Source organism: Cyprinus carpio, chromosome A5, assembly GCF_018340385.1.
Source record: "Cyprinus carpio isolate SPL01 chromosome A5, ASM1834038v1, whole genome shotgun sequence".
In the NCBI taxonomy this organism is placed as follows: Eukaryota; Metazoa; Chordata; class Actinopteri; order Cypriniformes; family Cyprinidae; genus Cyprinus; species Cyprinus carpio.
In genome coordinates, this window is record NC_056576.1 from 7720026 (window position 1) to 7739802 (window position 19777).

The following is a 19777-nucleotide window of genomic DNA, read 5'->3' on the forward strand; positions in this document are numbered from 1 at the left end:
TCACTCATACACTGCTGTTTGGATGCTCTTAACTAGATCATTCACATGCATTAATCCAAGAATTATTAATCCAGGAACGGGTGATTTGTTTGTCGTTCTTTGAGCAAACAGGCTGGGACAGCCCTTGTCTTCGCAGTCTTTCCTCTGTTTCTGTCTTATGTAGTGAGATCAGTGGCCATTAGGTCAGAGAGAAAAAGAGGGATGAGATGCTGCTTTGTCTCCAGGAGGTCATGGAGAGAGGGAGGAAAGGAAAGAATGAAGGAACGCAAAAGGAAGAGTGCAGCGGTGTCTCTAAATGGCTCTTCAGAGAGTTGTGATCAGTATGTGGGACTCTGCACGTCTGTGTGTGTGTGTGTGTGTGTGTGTGTCTGAGTGGTAAAGAATGAGGGGTTTGTTTCAAATGAAGCACCAAGAGAGCCTCATTCAACCAACTGAACCAGGCGGGTGATCAAACAGAAGCTCTGAAGGAGAGCTTACTAAAGCCAATACCAATTGAAACTAGTGGTAGCATTTCATTGTGGGTTTTTTAATCAATAGCTGATGCTGATATTTAAAGAGCCAAGAGGGCAATTGTTGATTTGTTATTGCATTAGATAAAATATATTTATGTTTATATTTAAATTAAAAAGTATTGAATATATGCAATGTATTTATTTCTGTAATATAAAGTGCAGTTTTACTATTATTTACTGACAGCATCACTTACTTATAATATTTAATGAATATTAATAAATACTATTATAATATATATATAATTTATAAATTATATTACATAAATACACAGCAAATATTTAATCATCTTTAAATTAACAAAAAAAATAATTTGTAATCATTAAATGGCATTATAGAAATAATAATTTACATTATACATAAATACATTATATTTAGAACGAGTTAAAACATCAAAATATTTAATTTGTAATCATTAAAATTAATTTGTATGAATGTATTTACACAAAATGCATATTATATATATACAAGGGATGTGCATCTCTATAACTGAGGCGAATGGGATAAGCATCTCGATGTTTAGCCAAAGATATGATACATTAAAGATACATATGAAGCAGCTACTGATGCGATACAATATGATTCACACCATTATGATTATTTCTTGTCATTATTTGGTGGAAGATGCAGCTTTTCTTCTGCCATGTTAATCTATATTCTTTGTGACTCTCAGGACACGCCTCGGTCTCCTTAGTGTCGTGATACATCACATTCAACTAGCAGCAGTAGTGATGAAAGAACACACTTGAGAAAGAGTTTAGAGAGGAAAAAGCAATCTACATATAAAATACTAGTCACAAATTCTTGGTCACTTTCTAAATAAAAGTAAAGCGCATCTATTAATAATTATATATAAATAAATCAGTTTTTACCAATGCACACTTTTTTAAATTGATGTGAATCTGTGATTCTTACCATCCCTAATATATATATTAGGGATGGTAAGAATCACAGATTCACATCAATTTACTGGCATACTGGCATCAATCACTGGCATAAGGTGGAAAGCTGTTAATATATATATATATATATATATATATATATATATACTATATATATATATACTGTATATATATATATATATACTGTATATATATATATATATATATATATATTAATTAACAGCTTTCCACCTTATGCCAGTTACAAAATCAATCAAAAGCCGTGTTTGTGGATTACGCACATTTTTTTAAATTTTAATAAAATTGTAAATACATTTAATTTTTTTTATTATTATTATTATTTAAAGGGGTTAAAAAGTGTTAATTGAAATTTTGTATACATATTATTTGCTTTGATTAAACTGTGTGCTTTAATGAAACCCTGGCCACTCTGAACTCTGGATATAAATTGGCATCAGATATTATCCTTCCAAAAAAAGCATTTTGACTGACTATTATAAACTAGTCTCTTGCATCACATATTTAACATGAAACCTACGAATGACCAGTGAAGACTTGATCTAAGAGACCGTTTTTGTTAGACGGTTTGTACCTCAGTAATGGGTGATTTTGGGTTGACGTTTCTGGCTGCAGCGATCTCCTGCAGTTGGCTAACAAGTTCGCTGATTGACAGTCGCTCATCTGGGTTGATTTTCAACATCGATCCTGGAACAAACACGCAAAGCTTTTGACACACAACAAATGCACAAGAAACAAAAATGACGATATGATGTCGGAGAGATTTTGGGAAGAGGGAATGAAGTTAAGTTCCTGCAGGATACTTACGGATGAGTTGGTGAAAGACTGTGTACTTGGTGTCATTCTGAGGAATGTTGTATTTGCCGTTTACTATCTGGAGTTTGGCTCCCTCTTCAAATGGGTGCTGCTTGAAACAGAGCAGGTACAGGATGCAGCCCAGAGCCTAGAAAACAAATCAAGACTCTTTCAAAACACAACAAGGACAAGAGGAAAAACCTGTTACACTGTATCCTAACCAGGTGCTAGAAGTAAGGCCAACAAGCCTTCTTCACCAGGTTTGGACCAAAACAAAAACCACACAAATGTCTTAATCAGCCTTCTTATTTTTCCAAGCCTTCCAAATATCAAGCAGCATTTTCCGTCCAACTTAGCATAGAAAAGGTGGAAAAAGTCTGCAGGTCATATCTGGATCTGCTCATAACTATACTAACTCACCCATATGTCTTGTTTCTCGTTTATTGGGTAGTTAGAATAGAGGTCAATCATCTCTGGTGTCCTGTAAGCTGGAGTCGTGTTTCTAGTGATCTGAGGGATAAAGAGAGAATAAGAGAGAGGAAAATGAGTCATAATTTAATGGGTCTTTATGTTAAAAGATTGCATGCGTGGATTATAATAATTGATAATTAAAGCATGTAAACACTTGCTCAACAGTTTACAATACTGTTTAAAAGTTTGGACAGAAATGGTTTTGAAAGAAGTCTCTTATGCTCACCAAGGCAGTTTATTAAATCAAAAAATACATTAAAAACAGTAATATTGTGAAATATAGTTCACTATATTCCATGCTCTATCACACAATATTTCAAGTCTTCAAAAGTGTGTGGGGTGTAATATTTTTGAAAAAAAGTCTCTTATGCTCATCAAGGCTGAATTTATTTGATAAAAATACAGTAATAATTTGAAATAGTATTACATTTTCAAATAAAGGTTTTCTATTTGAATATATTTGAATATGTAATTTATTGCTGTGATCAAAGCTGAATTTTCAGCATCATTACTCCAGTCTTCAGTGTCACATGATCCTTCAGAATCATTCTAATATGCTGATTTGCTGCTCAAGAAACATTTCTTTTCATTATCCATGTTTAAAACAGTGCTTCTTTATATTTTTGTGGAAATCATGCTTTAAAAAAAAATCATACTATCCCAAACTTGTTAACAGCAGTGTAGTTTTTATAAATGTTTTCAAACTGTTAATATTTTAGATGAATAAAATAAAAACTTTATCACACACTTTGCTGTAAGGTTGCAAACTGCTAAAACATTGGTCCTCATTAGAATTAGCTGCTAACAAAAATGCATTAAATAAACACAAACAGACATTCATGTGCAGAGAAATGGCGGGCTTTGTGCAACGCGTGGGTTTCAATTTACTACCAATAACTGATTTAAGAGGACCAGAAACCAAACAAACTAATTGAATCATCAAAACAATTAAATCAGTGAATGCTTCCACGGGAAATAGCCAGAGATTTTAATACAATCACCGCAAAATATTTCTTTCTGGCCATGTAACAAAGTAATCATTTCCACAATTAAACTATGCCAAATAGTTTAATCAAAACTATGGCAAAATGAACCAATCAGAGGACAGTGATGTCATGGTGATGTTAAGCTGGTATTAATATTTATGTAGCATAAAGCTGGACGAGCTGCTTGGAGAAGAGAATCTGTTTTTACCTCGTCTTCCACCATAGATCTCTTGTGAGCAGACCAGCTGTAGTCTGGGTAATGTGCCACGGTGGTGGCGCTGCCAAAGTCACACAGCTTTATAGTGCCCTGATGACTGATCAACAAATTCTCAATCTACAGAGAAGAGGAAATGTTACTGAACAATGCATATGATCATTCGGCACAGATCAAGTGAGAAAATACACATTGCTATATTTATTAAAACATGAAGTCATCTAAGGCCACGTGTTACTCTACTTTTACCACAATATATACAAACCATGATTGTAGTATTCAATGTACTGCATTATGCAAAACATTTGATTTAAATATAAATTAAATTAAAAAAATTAATGATAAATAAACAAACATTATAGTAATAAAAATGAGAATCACCACTGAGAATAATAAATTACAAAGAAACAAATTCAAATACATTAAAATAAAATATAATATAAAATATACACAATATATAAAAATGTTTTATTATTATTATTATGATTATTAAAAGGCCAAGAAAATGTGCTTAACTGAAATTACCGGTCATGAAAGTTACAGGGCCTTTCGCACCGCGGGAACCTTTTCATAGTACCAGAACTCATTTTTGGCGTTTTCGCACCGCCGGAACTGGGTGCGATTTTAGTACCGGACTGCCTTTTTCGAGAACCCAATTTGCTCCTACTCCGGAGCAGGGTCTAACCAGCACAACTGTTACTACCTGTGACGTAAGTAGATACTGATTGGCTAGACGTGTACAAAAACACATTCACCCGCCATGATATAAAACACTGTGTAAACATACTGTAAACATTTTATCAACTTATTTCGCAAGTATGGAGAACAGCGATAGATGGACAGATGCTGAAGTGCAGGCACCTGTAGCAAATATAGCACTGCCAGTTGTCATTAGAGAATCTTAGTCCTCCTTTCTGTTCTTTCAATCGCTTTACAAACACGTCAACATTCCATGTCCATTATTGTGAAACCCGCGAGACACAACAAAAACACAGCTCTGATCACAGCGTCCTCCTGTTGTTAATGTTGTTCTTCTTTGTTAACGTTATTGAACGCTGCGCACAAATGACGTCGCTGTCGACTGGCTTACGTCACTTCATACTAGGCATGGGCCGATTACTGGTTTCAAGGTATACCGCGATTTGAAAATTTTTGAAAGTTTCAAAACCACTAATATTTTCCATTATACCGTTCCTGCGGTATGCACAGTTTTCCATGTCTCCTCAAAGACTGAAAGAGTAGGAATCCTTCAGGCTGAGTGCAGTGTAGAGAGTAACACTGACCCCTCCTCCTCCTGCTGGTGCGAGCGAGCGGTCAGTCACGTGTGTGTAGGATGGCCAAACTTGAGGAGCTGCCCCCTGAACACTTCACATTCAGCGTTCCTTTCTGTCTTGCGCACAGCTGCGTCCGCACAGATTTCAAAAGTATACTCAACCGCAGATGAGTGCGGACGGATGAGCTTGACACATGCACAGTTCCACGGGGTGCGCAGCTGTCCGTGAGCACTCAGGGACGTGAAGTCCGTGAAGTCTGTTAACGCCCGTTAACACAGACCAGAGACGCTGAAGATGGGTGCACAGAGAAAAATACTGTAGCAGGCAGACCACTTGCTGTTCATGATGCACAAACTATTGGAAGAAAATCCTCAATATTGATTTGGGGGCTTTTATGAATGTGTTTCTGAGGGGAGCTGAAAAGTTTACGTGGCATTTTCTTTTCATCTCATTTCTGTATAGTTCATATTAAAGCAGTGTTTCAGGCAGGCAGCTGTAACCAAGGAAACGCTGTATCTGTTCTGTATCTGGTGTTCCTCCTGCTGTCAGAGAGTGAATATGCGTCTCATTCAGAGCTTCTGCTGTTTGTTTCGTTCAGGCATGTAGTATAATTTCACAAAGTTTTTCAGAACATTCTGTTTTTGCTTCAAATTGGGTTATTATTAAATCAAATTATGTGTATGATTATTATTATATAGCTAAATGATATGAAATTATACAAATGATATGTATATGAATTATATAACTAAAATTAAATAACTGTAATTACAGATTTAGATTAAATAAAGATGTCAGTCTTTATTTTTTTCTTTTTAGAAAACAAATCAAAGAAAAAATTAACTAATTCTACCGTTTCTAATATTCTGTATGTTGCTCAAAAACAAAATATATTGTGTCCAGTGGAAAAATTATTATTTTTTTTTTTACCGAGTCATTTAAAAATAACACATTTCAGAGCTGTAACAACAATACCATGATATTTTTGCTTAAGGTTATCAGACCGTCAAAATCTCATACCGGCCCATGCCTACTTCCTAGTACACACTGTCGGTGCGAATGCAACACTTTAAATGGTAATGGGAAGTAGTTCGCACAAAATCGTCCCAGTACTTTAGTACTGAACTTTTAGTTCTGGAACTAAAGCGGTGCGAAAGTGTTGCAAAGTGTCCCTAATGTTGCAATTCTTTTCTGAATTCTTTTTCTTTTGATATTTGGGATTATGTTTTCAAGAGACTCATACTACTGCATCAATAGGCCATATTACATATAAGCTAATAAATAAAGTCTTCTTTGCTCATATCTTACTCTGATGTTCTGTAAATGAACAAGGGTTTAGTCTGTGGGGCCTCACCTTCAGGTCGCGGTGGATGACTGGTGGAGACTGTTTGTGCATGTGCTGCACAGCACGACATGACTGATAAAAGATCTTCAGCACTGTGTCACATGACATGGGTCCTTTCTGCTCCACCTTCTTTACAAAATCAACCAGCTGGCCTGCAGGAAATAGAGGGTGGAGGTCAATGTGAACACAGGAAACTGACCCCAGTGCCAGAAAGTCAGAAGGAGAGACTGGAATGTGTTAAGTCAGTCAAGAACTTTGCAATTGTTTATGTTTATCAGTGATGCATTAAATTTCAGCAACCTGAAACAATGTGTTTTAGACGGCCAAATCAATTGTCTGAAACGGTGATGTTTAATTAGCTCTTCTCCAATTAGTGCTGCACAATTAATCGAATTTCTAATCGCGATTACAATTATGGATGCCACAATTACGTAATAGTTCAAAGCGGCAATTAATCGTTCAAAGTCCACTTTTCCCACATTTTTTTCTTTATACATGTTATCTTAAGGGTTTTTCCCATTATTTTAATTTTAGTTTTAGTATAACATTATAATACCATTCATATTTTTACTTTTTTATAATTTAAAGAATAAACCAATCCGATGTATAGTTGAAATTTGAGGCTTAATACTATAGAAAAAAGCACAAAGTTTTTCAGTTAGAGTGTTTTCAGCTTGTTTATTTTCATATAAAAATACGGCATGTGGTTGCATCAAACAATGGTATAAACATCATTCAATGTAAATTGTGATAATCGTAATCAATAATCACAATTACAAGGGAATAATCAAAAATTATGATTTTTGTCATAATCGTGCAGCCCTATCTCCAATGGCACATTTTGTGTTTGCAAAATACTGTATATGCGCTATATTACATATTCATTTTATTTTCACTTAACCTGTTGTCTTTATTATTTTATGTATTTTTAAATTCATTTGTAATAAAAAAAAAAAACATACACCATGTCAACAAGGAACTGGAAATAGAAACAATTATATACTGTACTTTAAAAAGTTGTATTAAAAACTGCCTTGTGTGTGATTTAAATGTTTAGATAACAACAAGTAACTTTTAGATGCATAAATTACATTCTGTCATCCAATAACTGCAAATAACAATACTTGAATAAATCACAATTAAATGTGCCTTTAAGAAGGTCTTCTCCATCATTTTCTGCTCCTGTGTGAATGTGATGTAGTGTACGTACCTCTGCACAGCTCTGTGAGGATGAGGAACTCAGCCTGGCCTGTGTCCGACTCTTCTTTACTGATGGATGCAGCGGAGCAGAACTGAACAGTATTGGGGTGACCAGACAGCTTTTTCTACACAGACCACATGGAGAAGCAGATCAAGCATCCTATAGCTTTTAGCAAGGTTTTATTTTACAGGGTAATGCTCCGATTATTTTTTTTCCCCCACAAACTTGTGACAGAGAAATGCTGCTCTACAGATGTGCGAGATGCCAGCAATATCTTTGCTTAACCAGCCATGAAAAAAGGGCCTAGTTATAATGCTGTGATAATGTAGTAAACTTGTTGTATTAATATTTTGAATTATTACCATGAAGCAGACTTCCTGAATGATGGCTTTATTCTTCTCCTCTTCATTGGAGAGAAGTCTCTGCACACAAACATACAAATCAATAAAAATCCAAACGTTTTTCAGATCTTTCTTGAATCTGTTGTGACTATTTAGCAACAGGAAAAAGGAAAAAGTACCACAGAAAGTAAGAAAAATGCCCCAAATACCTAAAATACAGGGACAAATAAATGCCTCTAAAATTAATTTCCTCATCAGTTATGTAATCTTTGATGTCATATTTTATTTCTAGGCCTATCTAGTGCTATATGTGCAATGTACATTTTTCTGAACAACTGACAAGTTTTTATTTGTCAGTGCTATTTTAGTATTATTTATATACTGTACTATTGCAGCATTTATTAATATTTTTATTTATTTTTATTTTTATATTTTATACTATATTTTTGTTTAAGTGTATTATTTTTATTATAATTTTTCAGTTTTAGCTTTATTCTTGTTTCAGTTACAGTAAATTAGTACATAAACTTTTTTTTTTAATTTCAGTTAGTTGCCTATGCATCATTACTAATTTCTGTTTAGATTTTTTATATTTAAGTCAAATATTTATATTATTTTTCTTCAGCTTTATTTCAATCATTGTAAACAATTTTTAGTTTTAGCTCACAATAAAAACACTATTATATGGTTGTATATGGCAAAAAAATGCCCTCATAAAGATTCATTAGCATTAATAGCATTAATTCATTCACTTCTGTTTAGTGCATAATTAACTCATTAGTACAAATTATGGCAGTCAATCAACTGTAATAATCTAAATGTTAACACAATTTATATGTCATCATACCTTGAGCGCATAGTCCTTACTGCTGCCCAAATCCTGGGCTTCATACACAAACGCAAAGCCACCTATAAGAGAGGAAACAGATTTCATCATTAGGTTTATTTTAGGTCGACTGTGATGGCACCAATCTGAATGAGGATTTTTGGCAGATTCAGTTTTGCTGACTTGGGATTGTGGCTCCAACAGGACGTGAAACAGAAGCATTTCCCAAAAGATAAGTAGAAGTGTCTGGAATCAGGGGCCGGTTGCAGAAACTGTTTTAACTAGTAGGGCTTTATGATTTCCGTGATGCAGAAAATGCGGACGGAATCACGGAATCCAGTCATAAAAACGGAATTTAGTTGAATGAATTAATCAAAAGTAGGTCATTACACTTAAATCAAATCGCGATATAGACTAGTATCTGTAAATATTAAGCCGCAAAAGTTGATTTAAATGTGTATCCTGCATGTTCTGCGTGTCTCTGTTAATGAATGGCGCAGAAACAGGCTTCATTTATTACAAACATATAGAAGCGCGCGTGACGCTCGCGGTGATTTCAGCGTCTGCCGTCTCTCTAAATGAGGATGTAAACACATGAACAACATCTCCAGAACTGCTCTGAGAGTCACTTCATGAGCAGTCGATTAGAGTAAAACTAGCGTTATATCACATACACAGAACTGTAAAGGTATTCACGGTAACCTGTCAAAATAAAAGTCCGGTTTGATTTGAAGACATTGTGCCTATTACTATTGTTCAGCAGAATGTACATAGCCTACTACTACTAAAATGAAACAAACATTATTTTTTAAGGAATAATCACACATTTCTTAATTCTTTAATTTTAATAGTAAATCCCCTTTGTTTGCCAAAAACTAAAGTTTGCTTAATTTTCAGTAATTAAAAGATAAATGAAATTAATGTTTTATGCCTTCATTTGATAACCAGAAAAATGTAAATACACAACACAGAATTTCTGAGGGGGAAAAAAAATCATACGGCTACTTTAAGAAAATAATTAATCAGACATGTTAAAACACAGAATTTGGTTACAATAAAAAATATGGTGAGAAAAAATAAAACATTTCATAGGGCCCTAAACATGTAGTTTTTGTTAAACTTTTAATAAATTGATGTGAAAATGTTTCATGGTTTTAATTCATTAGACATGCTTTTTGATTAATACAATTTAATTTTACTATTAAAAAGGAGTCAAGAAAAATTAAAACAGAAAAAAACTGAATCCAGGAAAATTAAAATGGAAAAAACAGAATTTAGTAAAAAATAAAATGGATTTCATAGGGCCCTAAACTAGTCTTAAAAAGCTAGTCATCTCATTTTTTTTTCTTTAAGACTGGTCTTAACTTTTTTTAATTCAGCTACCAACAAGTAGATTGGTCTAATCTGAATGTCACCAATTACCCCTTGCCTATTGCTAGCTGGTGAAACCAGTTCTTAAGACATAGACTTAAAATAGTGGCTGTTTACGCAACTGGCACCAGTCTATTTTAAAAGGGTAAAAAAAATTCTGAGTGGCACATGAGAGTCAGTAACAGACAACCTTTCCAGCATTATAAAATTCTCATTAAATGCAACATGAAAGAGTCAGTCTTCTAGAGAGCATGAATAATACACACACACAGAAAGAAACTTCTGCCCTCAGCAGTCATTATTCAACAAACAGAGAGAATGAACTCATCACATCTGCAGCTATGACACTACACAACATTAATGAATCACTGATCTCAGCAAAAAAACATCATCTATCTATCAGTAGAGTGAATGCTGAGTCAATGACTGAAAAGTCTGAATATGTAAAAACAGAAAACAGTAAATATTTGGTCAAAATTGATCATGAGATTATTATCTCTACCTAAATAGCTATATGACAATCAGTTAACATTAACTATTAACCAACGGTCTATGTCAGGGTTTTCCAAACTGGGGTTTGTGAGTCGATGAAAAGCAAGTAATTAGAATTAAAATAATAATAATAATAATTAAAACTAAATATTTAATTTGTTTCCCTGCATGTCATGCGACCATTAACTGTCATTAGCGAATCCTGAATATGTGAATGTGTCATTAAATTATTGAAATATTAAATTCAAATCTCAAACAGTACTTCAAGTAAATATTTTAGGTCACAGTTGTTCACCTTTAAAAGTCATTTTTAAGGTGGAACAAGTTAGATGTAATACCTATATATACATATCTATATACAGGTTGTGGAAAAGTTGATTTATTTCAGTAATTCAACTCAAATTGTGAAACTCGTGTATTAAATAAATCCAATTAAATAAATTCAATGCACACAGACTGAAGTAGTTTAAGTCTTTGGTCCTTTTAATGGTGATGATTTTGGCTCACATTTAACAAAAACCCACCAATACACAATCTCAACAAATTAGAATACAACAAAAAAAAGAATAATAAAAAAAAAAGTATGTTTATGTCTGGAAAGTATGTTTATTTACTGCACATGTACTCAATACTTGGTAGGGGCTCCATTTGCTTTAATTACTGCCTCAATTCGGCGTGGCATGGAGGCGATCAATTTGTGGAAGTGCTGAGGTGGTATGGAAGCCCAGTTTTTTTTTGACAGTGGCCTTCATCTGTATTTTTTGGTCTCTTGTTTCTCATTTTCCTCTTGACAATACCCCATAGATTCTCTCTGGGGTTCATGTCTGGTGAGTTTGCTGGCCAGTCAAGCACACCAACACCATGGTCATTTTAACCAACTTTGGTGCTTTTGGCAGTGTGGGGCAGGTGCCAAATCCTGCTGGAAAATGAAATCAGCATCTTCAAAAAGCTGGTCAGCAGAAGGAAGCATGAGGTGCTTCAACATTTCTTGGTAAACGGGTGCAGTGACTTTGGTTTTCAAAAAACACAATGGACCAACACCAGCAGATGACATTGCACCCCAAATCATCACAGTATGTGGAAACTTAACACTGGACTTCAAGCAACTTGTGCTATGAACTTCTCCACCCTTCCTCCAGACTCTAGGACCTTGATTTCCAAATGAAATACAAAACTTGCTCTCATCTGAAAAGAGGACTTTGGACCACTCAACAGTCCAGTTCTTCTTCTCCTTAGCCCAGGTAAGATGCCTCTCACGTTGTCTGTGGTTCAGGAGTGGCTTAACAAGAGGAATACGACAACTGTAGCCAAATTCCTTGACACGTCTGTGGTCCATTCCTTGTGAAGCCTTGGACCCCAGCCTCAGTCCATTCCTTGTGAAGATCACTCAAATTCTTGAATCAATTTTGCTTGACAATCCTCATAAGGCTGCGGTTCTCTCGGTTGGTTGTGCATCTTTTTCTTCCATACGTTTTCCTTCCATTCAACTTTCTGTTAACATGCTTGGATACAGGACTCTGTGAACAGCCAGCTTCTTTGGCAATGAATGTTTGTGGCTTACCCTCCTTGTGAAGGGTGACCTATGATTGTCTTCTTGACAAGTGTCAGATCAGCAGTTTTTGTTAAATGTGAGCCAAAATCAAACTGTCAGATCAGCAGGTGTTTTGAGTTGATTAGCTGATTAGCATATCACCATATTCTAATTTGTTGAGATAGTGAATTGGTGGGTTTTTGTTAAATGTGAGCCAAAATCATCACAGTTAAAAGAACCAAAGACTTAAACTACTTCAGTCTGTGTGCACTGATTTTATTTATCACATGAGTTTCACAATTTGAGTTGAACTACTGAAATAAATGAACTTTTCCATGACATTCTAATTTATTGAGATGGACCTGTATAGATGAACACAAACATTTTTCTCTCCAATAACACACAATGATATGCAAAACATGCTTCATGAACAATAAGGAACATGTATCAAGGAAGTAAATAGGTATGTTTATTTATGCATGAAGATATAAAACAAAGTATGACTATTTCACATCATACAAGCATTTTATGACTGATTCTTAAAACAAACAATGAAATACTGTAAGTATGGCTCCTTGAACAGATTGTGTCAGGTGTGTATGTCTTTACATGAACAAAAGTGACAATGCCAGGTATTTATGGACACTTGTGAAATAATCCTCAAGTGACCAAAAGGGCCTGTAACCATGGTAACGGGTAAATGAATACCAGTGGGGGCCTGAGTCAGGCTGCATGAATCAAAGGAAGCTTTCCAGTTTCACGTTACAGTGCACTGACATTCACACGCACCGCGAATTTGCAAAGAACAGTACGAAAAGTAACAGGAGGAGCAAGAGACTTCAGGTAAACAAAACATGTAGCCTACTGCTCCATAAACTGCTGTACTGTTCTTTTCAAATGAAAGCTATTTCTGGACTCAATTTCTAATAATATTGGTCAACATTACAGGCCAAAAATGCCAATGCGATGCAAAGAATTATGTAAACAAACAATACCATGTCAGATACTTTGTCATCTAAATGATGCCTTCATCCAAAGAACCTCATCATCCAAGGAGAAACCTGAAGTTGTTCATCAGTTGCAGAGTTCAACTTTCTGGTTAACAGCCTAGATCTCTAACCACTACGCCTCACCACCACCATGCAATCCATTCCTGTTCACCCAGAATGCCTTCTGTTTCCATTCAAGGCCTGTAAGTGTTGACAAACCTGAGCCAGTGCTTCAAAGTGAAAGTCAATGATGGGCTGAACAGTTATGGACATGTTGCTGTTATAATCCAACAGATTTCAATGGCTCTGAACAAAACACCCCACTATGACAGACAATAATTAAAATATGAATGTCCATAATATAAGTAAGTAACGCTATTTGCACTACTTTTTTTTTTCAATTAATACTTTTATTTAGAAAGGATGCATTAAATTGATTAAAAGCGACAGTAAAGACATTTACAATGCTACTAAAGATTTATATTTCAAACAACCGCTGTTCTTTTGAACTTTCTATTCATCAAAGAACTTTGGATTCCACAAATGTATTAAACAACGTAACTGTTATCAACACTGATAATGATGAGAAATGTTTCTTGAGCAGCAAATCAGCTGCTTTCTGAAGGATCATGTGACACTGATGACCAGAGAGATAACGCGGTTTCAGTACTATTGTAAATTGCTACAATATTAATGTGAGATATATTAATAATGTGACCATTTAAAGTACTAATTAGCGTTTATGTTTTATTTTGTGGTGGAAACAATTGCATGATGTAAATTCAGAGAGAAAAAAAAAGTCAAAATTGTGAGATATAAACTCAGAATTCTGGCTTTTTATATAATTTACAATTACTTTTACATTTTATTTTTAATGGCAGGATTAGGCTTCCATAAATATGTGATACTATGGTACATTTTATAAGGAATTATACCACTAACAAAACATAGCAGTGGTACCCATCATGATTTTTAGTTTGTTTGTTTTTTACACATACCATGTTGTATGAATACATTCTGTACACAGGTGCATTTAAATAAATTTAGATCAACTTATGGAATATGAATATGAACTATATTAACGTTACTATTCATATTCAGTCACGGAATATAACAATATACATATACATACATGCATATCCCTGAATGCCTCGAGAACATACAGATGAACATTTACAACATATAAGTTACTCATATATTGTAAATGTTCATCTGTATGTTCTCGAGGCATGTCAGGTGTATCATAGCCAAGTGACTAGCTAACAACTTAGCCAGCTAGTTTAAGTCCATTGTCATTAAACTATAATCACAAATATACACATATATACTAAACCTAATATTTATATATGTGAATGAGAATATATTAAGGACATTTTACCATCAAATTTAGAGCTGTTTTAAATAAAATACATGCTAGTATCATGAGCAGGGGTTAGCATGACTAGCGTGAAGCTATTTTGAATGGATCTTTTACCTTCCGCGATGACTCGTTTGATCCGGAGCTTCAGATCGCCGAGCTCCACTACCTGCCCGACGAAGTCGTTCTGATCCCGGCTGGCGGCGGCACCTGATCCGCCGGGCCCGGCCAGGAAATCGAGCGCTGACTGTAACAGGGACATACTGTGTCCCTCTTTTTCTGTTGCGCCTATGAACCGGAACCGGCACCGGATGGGAGAACAAGTGCACTAACTCAACTGGTGGCGCAACTAGATAACAGAGCGTTAATTTGGATGTCAAAGTCTCTATTCTAGTGTGAAAACATCCCGAGTACTGGTTCCGATCGACCTGCTCTCTCACAGCGGCAACGTTATTTCCGCAAGGTGCTGACGTGGGGCGGTGACGTCGCGCGCATACACACACACTGAGAGAGAGTTGCTTTCAAACTCTGCTCTGGTTTGGCAGGTCTTTCTGTCCGTCAGATCTAGAACGTAGCAGTGACTAAGGTGATTGGAAGTCACTGAATTGTAGGTTTTAAAGTGCACTGAATTCTATGCATCCATGATCAAATTCTATGAATGATTGACGGCTGAATCTTAAAACTATAGGCTATGTGCTGTCTAAAATACTGTGGCTGAGTGAGGATGGCATCAGATGGTAATACTGAAATTCATGTACCATGGTTTTTACATGGTAATACAACAGTGCATGTAGGGTCCCATACCCAAAAACATTAATTTTGGTACTATACCCTTACAAAAAAATTAGCATGGTAAAGTTATGGAATCATCAAATGGTAATACTTGGTACTTTAAATATGTCGTTACTGTACAGTGTCCAAAATACAATGGTAAAGTACCATGTGTTATTAAAAATGAATATAATGCAAGCATACGTGATTGAAAACAACAGACTATATACTGTACAAGCAACATACAGTCGTGGCCAAAAGTTTTGAAAATTACATAAATATTAGTTTTCAAAAAGTTTGCTGCTAAACTGCTTTTAGATCTTTGTTTTAGTTGTTTCTGTGATGTACTGAAATATAATTACAAGCACTTCATACGTTTCAAAGGCTTTTATCGACAATTACATGACATTTATGCAAAGAGTCAGTATTTGCAGTGTTGGCCCTTCTTTTTCAGGACCTCTCCACAATTCGACTGGGCATGCTCTCAATCAACTTCTGGGCCAAACCCTGACTGATAGCAACCCATTCTTTCATAATAACTTCTTGGAGTTTGTCAGAATTAGTGGGTTTTTGTTTGTCCACCCGCCTCTTGAGGATTGACCACAAGTTCTCAATGGGATTAAGATCTGGGGAGTTTCCAGGCCATGGACCCAAAATTTCAACATTCTGGTCCCCGAGCCACTTAGTTATCACTTTTGCCTTATGGCACGGTGCTCCATCGTGCTGGAAAATGCATTGTTCTTTACCAAATTGTTGTTGGGTTGTTGGAAGAAGTTGCTGTTGGAGGGTGTTTTGGTACCATTCTTTTATTCATGGCTGTGTTTTTGGGCAGAATTGTGAGTGAACCCACTCCCTTGGATGAGAAGCAACCCCACACATGAATGGTGTCAGGATGCTTTACTGTTGGCATGACACAGGACTGATGGTAGCGCTCACCTTTTCTTCTCCGGACAAGCCTTTTTCCAGATGCCCCAAACAATCGGAAAGGGGCTTCATCGGAGAATATGACTTTGCCCCAGTCCTCAGCAGTCCATTCACTATACTTTCTGCAGAAGATCAATCTGTCCCTGATGTTTTTTTTGGGAGAGAAGTGGCTTCTTTGCTGCCCTTCTTGACACCAGGCCATCTTCCAAAAGTCTTGGCCTCACTGTGCGTGCAGATGCGCTCACACCTGCCTGCTGCCATTTCCTGAGCAAGCTCTGCACTGGTGGCACTCCGATCCCGCAGCTGAATCCTCTTTAGGAGACGATCCTGGCGCTTGCTGGACTTTCTTGGATGCCCTGAAGCCTTCTTTACAAGAATTGAACCTCTTTCCTTGAAGTTCTTGATGAACCTATAAATTGTTGATTTATGTGCAATCTTAGTAGCCACAATTCCCTTGCCTGTGAAGCCATTTTTATGCAATGCAATGATGGCTGCACGCGTTTCTTTGCAGGTCACCATGGTTAACAATGGAAGAACAATGATTTCAAGCACCACCCTCCTTTTAACATGTCAAAGCTGCCATTCTAACCCAATCAGCCTGACATAATGATCTCCAGCCTTGTGCTCGTCAACATTCTCACCTGAGTTAACAAGATGATTACTGAAATGATCTCAGCAGGTCCTTTAATGACAGCAATGAAATGCAGTGGAAAGGTTTTTTTTTGGGATTAAGTTATTTTTCATGGCAAAGAAGGACTATGCAATTCATCTGATCACTCTTCATAACATTCTGGAGTATATGCAAATTGCTATTATAAAAACTTAAGCAGCAACTTTTCCAATTTCCAATATTTATGTAATTCTCAAAACTTTTGGCCACGACTGTACGCTATCAACAATATATTTATACCATATATCACAGCTACTTACAGTCACCTGGAGTGTTTAATATTTGCATTTTAATTACCCCATAATTGCAATAATGCAAACATCATATAATGTTTCAATTGTAAAATATTTGGCGTACTGCCTTACATTTATGGTGATATTATATTACAGTAATTTTCTATTTTAATATTGTGAAAAAAAAACTTTTAAAGTAACAGTAAAAGGAGGAAATATCACATATCATGTAAGATATTATAACAAATATTTATGGCCCTAAAATTAAAGACTCAATTCCCTCTCAAATGGAAACTCTATGCTGCGTTCCCCAGAGGGCACAATGGGGAATGCTTCCGGCATGACTGGTATCTGAAGCATGAGTCTAAACACGACAAAGAACTTGACACTGGCAGGCGGCAACCTATGACATCACAACTGGTGAGGCCCAGAGTATAAAAGGGCACCTGTAAAATACGTCACCCTCTTTCTAGTCTTCAGGAGACCATTTGTTTCAGTTTGTGAATAGAGCGAGCTGCCGGATGATGACGTGCTGTCTCTCTCATCATCTGATCAGGGAGAGGCTGCTGAGATTGACAATGTCTCTGAGCACTCACAGCTCACCTGCCCCACATAAATGAGTTGTTGGAAGTTATGTCTCGTGCCAAGGAAATTTTAGATTTGCCATGGAAGCACGATCCCCCTTGTGGCCGCCTCAATGAACTTTTTTGGAAAGCCATATTCTGCTCGCATTCATTATTCACAGGCACACAATGCTGATGTGGATGGGATGGAGGAATATGGTTATGCGTCGATGCCTCCAAATGAAGTGACGCTGGTTAGCTATCTCTCAGTTGGTGAGGCGTCCACATTGAAGACGCTGTCTCTGCCGATTAAGTCACTGTGTGTTACATTAGAGCTAAATGGCAGAGCATATGCGGCAGTGGGTCAGGCTGGGGGGGGGCTTTGCACATGATGGCTGTGCTCCAGGCCTACCAGACTGACCTGCTAAAGAACCTGGACCAGGGCTAGGGACTCTCCCGGAGGTGTTGGAGGATTTGGCTCTCTGTGCCATAAAACAAACTGCCACAGTGATCGGTCCTTGGCTACGGAGAGACATCTTTGGGTTAACCTGGCAGACATCGGGGAGAAGGAGAAATGGTTTCACCTTCCAAGCTTTTCAGCACATCCGTCGAGATGGTGGTTGGGAAGTTTTGGGAGGTGAAGGTGCACTCCACTTTTAAAACCTTTATACCACACTGGTCCAAGTCCAATTCTGGTCTCAAGCCATGAAGGGGGCTGGTCCTTCCCAGTCTGAGGACTGGAGGTGAGACCAGAAGGCAAGCACTGCTTCTCGCACTCCCCCTCCTTCGAGTGGTAGAGAACGACAGAGGAGGCACAAAACTAGAGGGAGAAGGAAAGATCTCAGGGAAGTGATCCAGAGTAATCACTCTGAGTACTCTAGGGTCCCAGAGGCTAATTAACATCTGCCTCCTTTCCCCTCCCCCCACCATCTCCTGACTGAGTTTGGGTGGACGCTATGATGCACCTTTACATCTGACCCTGAAGCTGGACCCATGATTTTTTTGGCAGCATGTTTCTTTCCATCATCTGCCTTACTGATGGTTCGGCATTAGAGGCTGGTTGTGAATGTGTCATCGATTTCGGACAGTTTACTAAATAGTAGGGTCTCTGTGAGTCTCCTTAGTTACTGCCTTTACTCTGCAAGACGTCCTGAGTGTGGGGCACAGTTTGGGCTCCTCTCAATTTCCTCCTCTCGTTATGCTGAGACCTTCGACCCTAGAGCTCGGTTAGGCAGCTTGCTAAATTGTTGGGCTCTATTTGAGCCTCCTTGTCTACTGCGAGCATTGTCAGGCCTCCACTCACTGTACAGAGTAAAAATATTGAGGCCTCCACTTGCCAGAGCTCCGTTAGGACAGCATCTGAGAGTTCTCGGTGAGCCTCCTTATAGGATATCCTGAGCATGGGACATAGATAGCCGTCCTCTCGTTTTATAGAGTCGTCATGCTGAGGCCTCAACTCAAAGAGCTGGATTATCTACTGTGAGTGTCGTCAGGCCTCCTCTCGCTACAGAGAGTTATTTCTTTGATGTCTTTGGCACTCATTCCTTCAGCATGGCGGCATGGGTATACCGTTCCCCATAGCACCCTCTGGGGGATGCAGCGTAGAGTTCCCATTCGAGAGGGAACGTCTCAGGTTACGCATGTAACCATGGTTCCCTGAGAAGGGGAATGAGACGCTGCTTCCCTTTTGTCATGCTTCAGGAATTTCTGCACATCTCAGTGGATGACGTATTTTACAGGTGCATTTTTTTACTCTTGGCCTCACAAGTTGTGACGTCATAGGCTGCTGTCTGCGAATGTCATGATCATTGTCATGTTTAGACTCATGCTTCAGACACTGTTCTTGCTGGAGGCATTTCCAATAGCACCCACTGGGGGACGCAGTGACTTGTTCCCCTTCTCAGGGAACCATGGTTACATGCATAACCTGAAACATTTTTCTTAATTGTATGCAAAATATAATTCTGTATAATTTTCTACTCTATATAAACACGTA

The 19777-nt window shown here is 37.1% G+C and overlaps 1 protein-coding gene across 1 annotated transcript in view; it reads right to left on the reverse strand.

Moving 5' to 3' along the window:
* Positions 1-15109, reverse strand: part of LOC109053016 (cyclin-G-associated kinase-like) — a 43506-nt gene extending 28397 nt beyond the window's left edge. The window contains 9 exon segments of the mRNA XM_042752641.1: positions 2005-2117; positions 2238-2373; positions 2646-2735; positions 3891-4016; positions 6522-6664; positions 7723-7837; positions 8076-8135; positions 8902-8963; positions 14738-15109. Coding sequence (XP_042608575.1) covers positions 2005-2117; positions 2238-2373; positions 2646-2735; positions 3891-4016; positions 6522-6664; positions 7723-7837; positions 8076-8135; positions 8902-8963; positions 14738-14882 — 990 coding nt within the window. The 5' untranslated portion in view covers positions 14883-15109.
* Positions 15110-19777: the final 4668 nt, after the last annotated feature.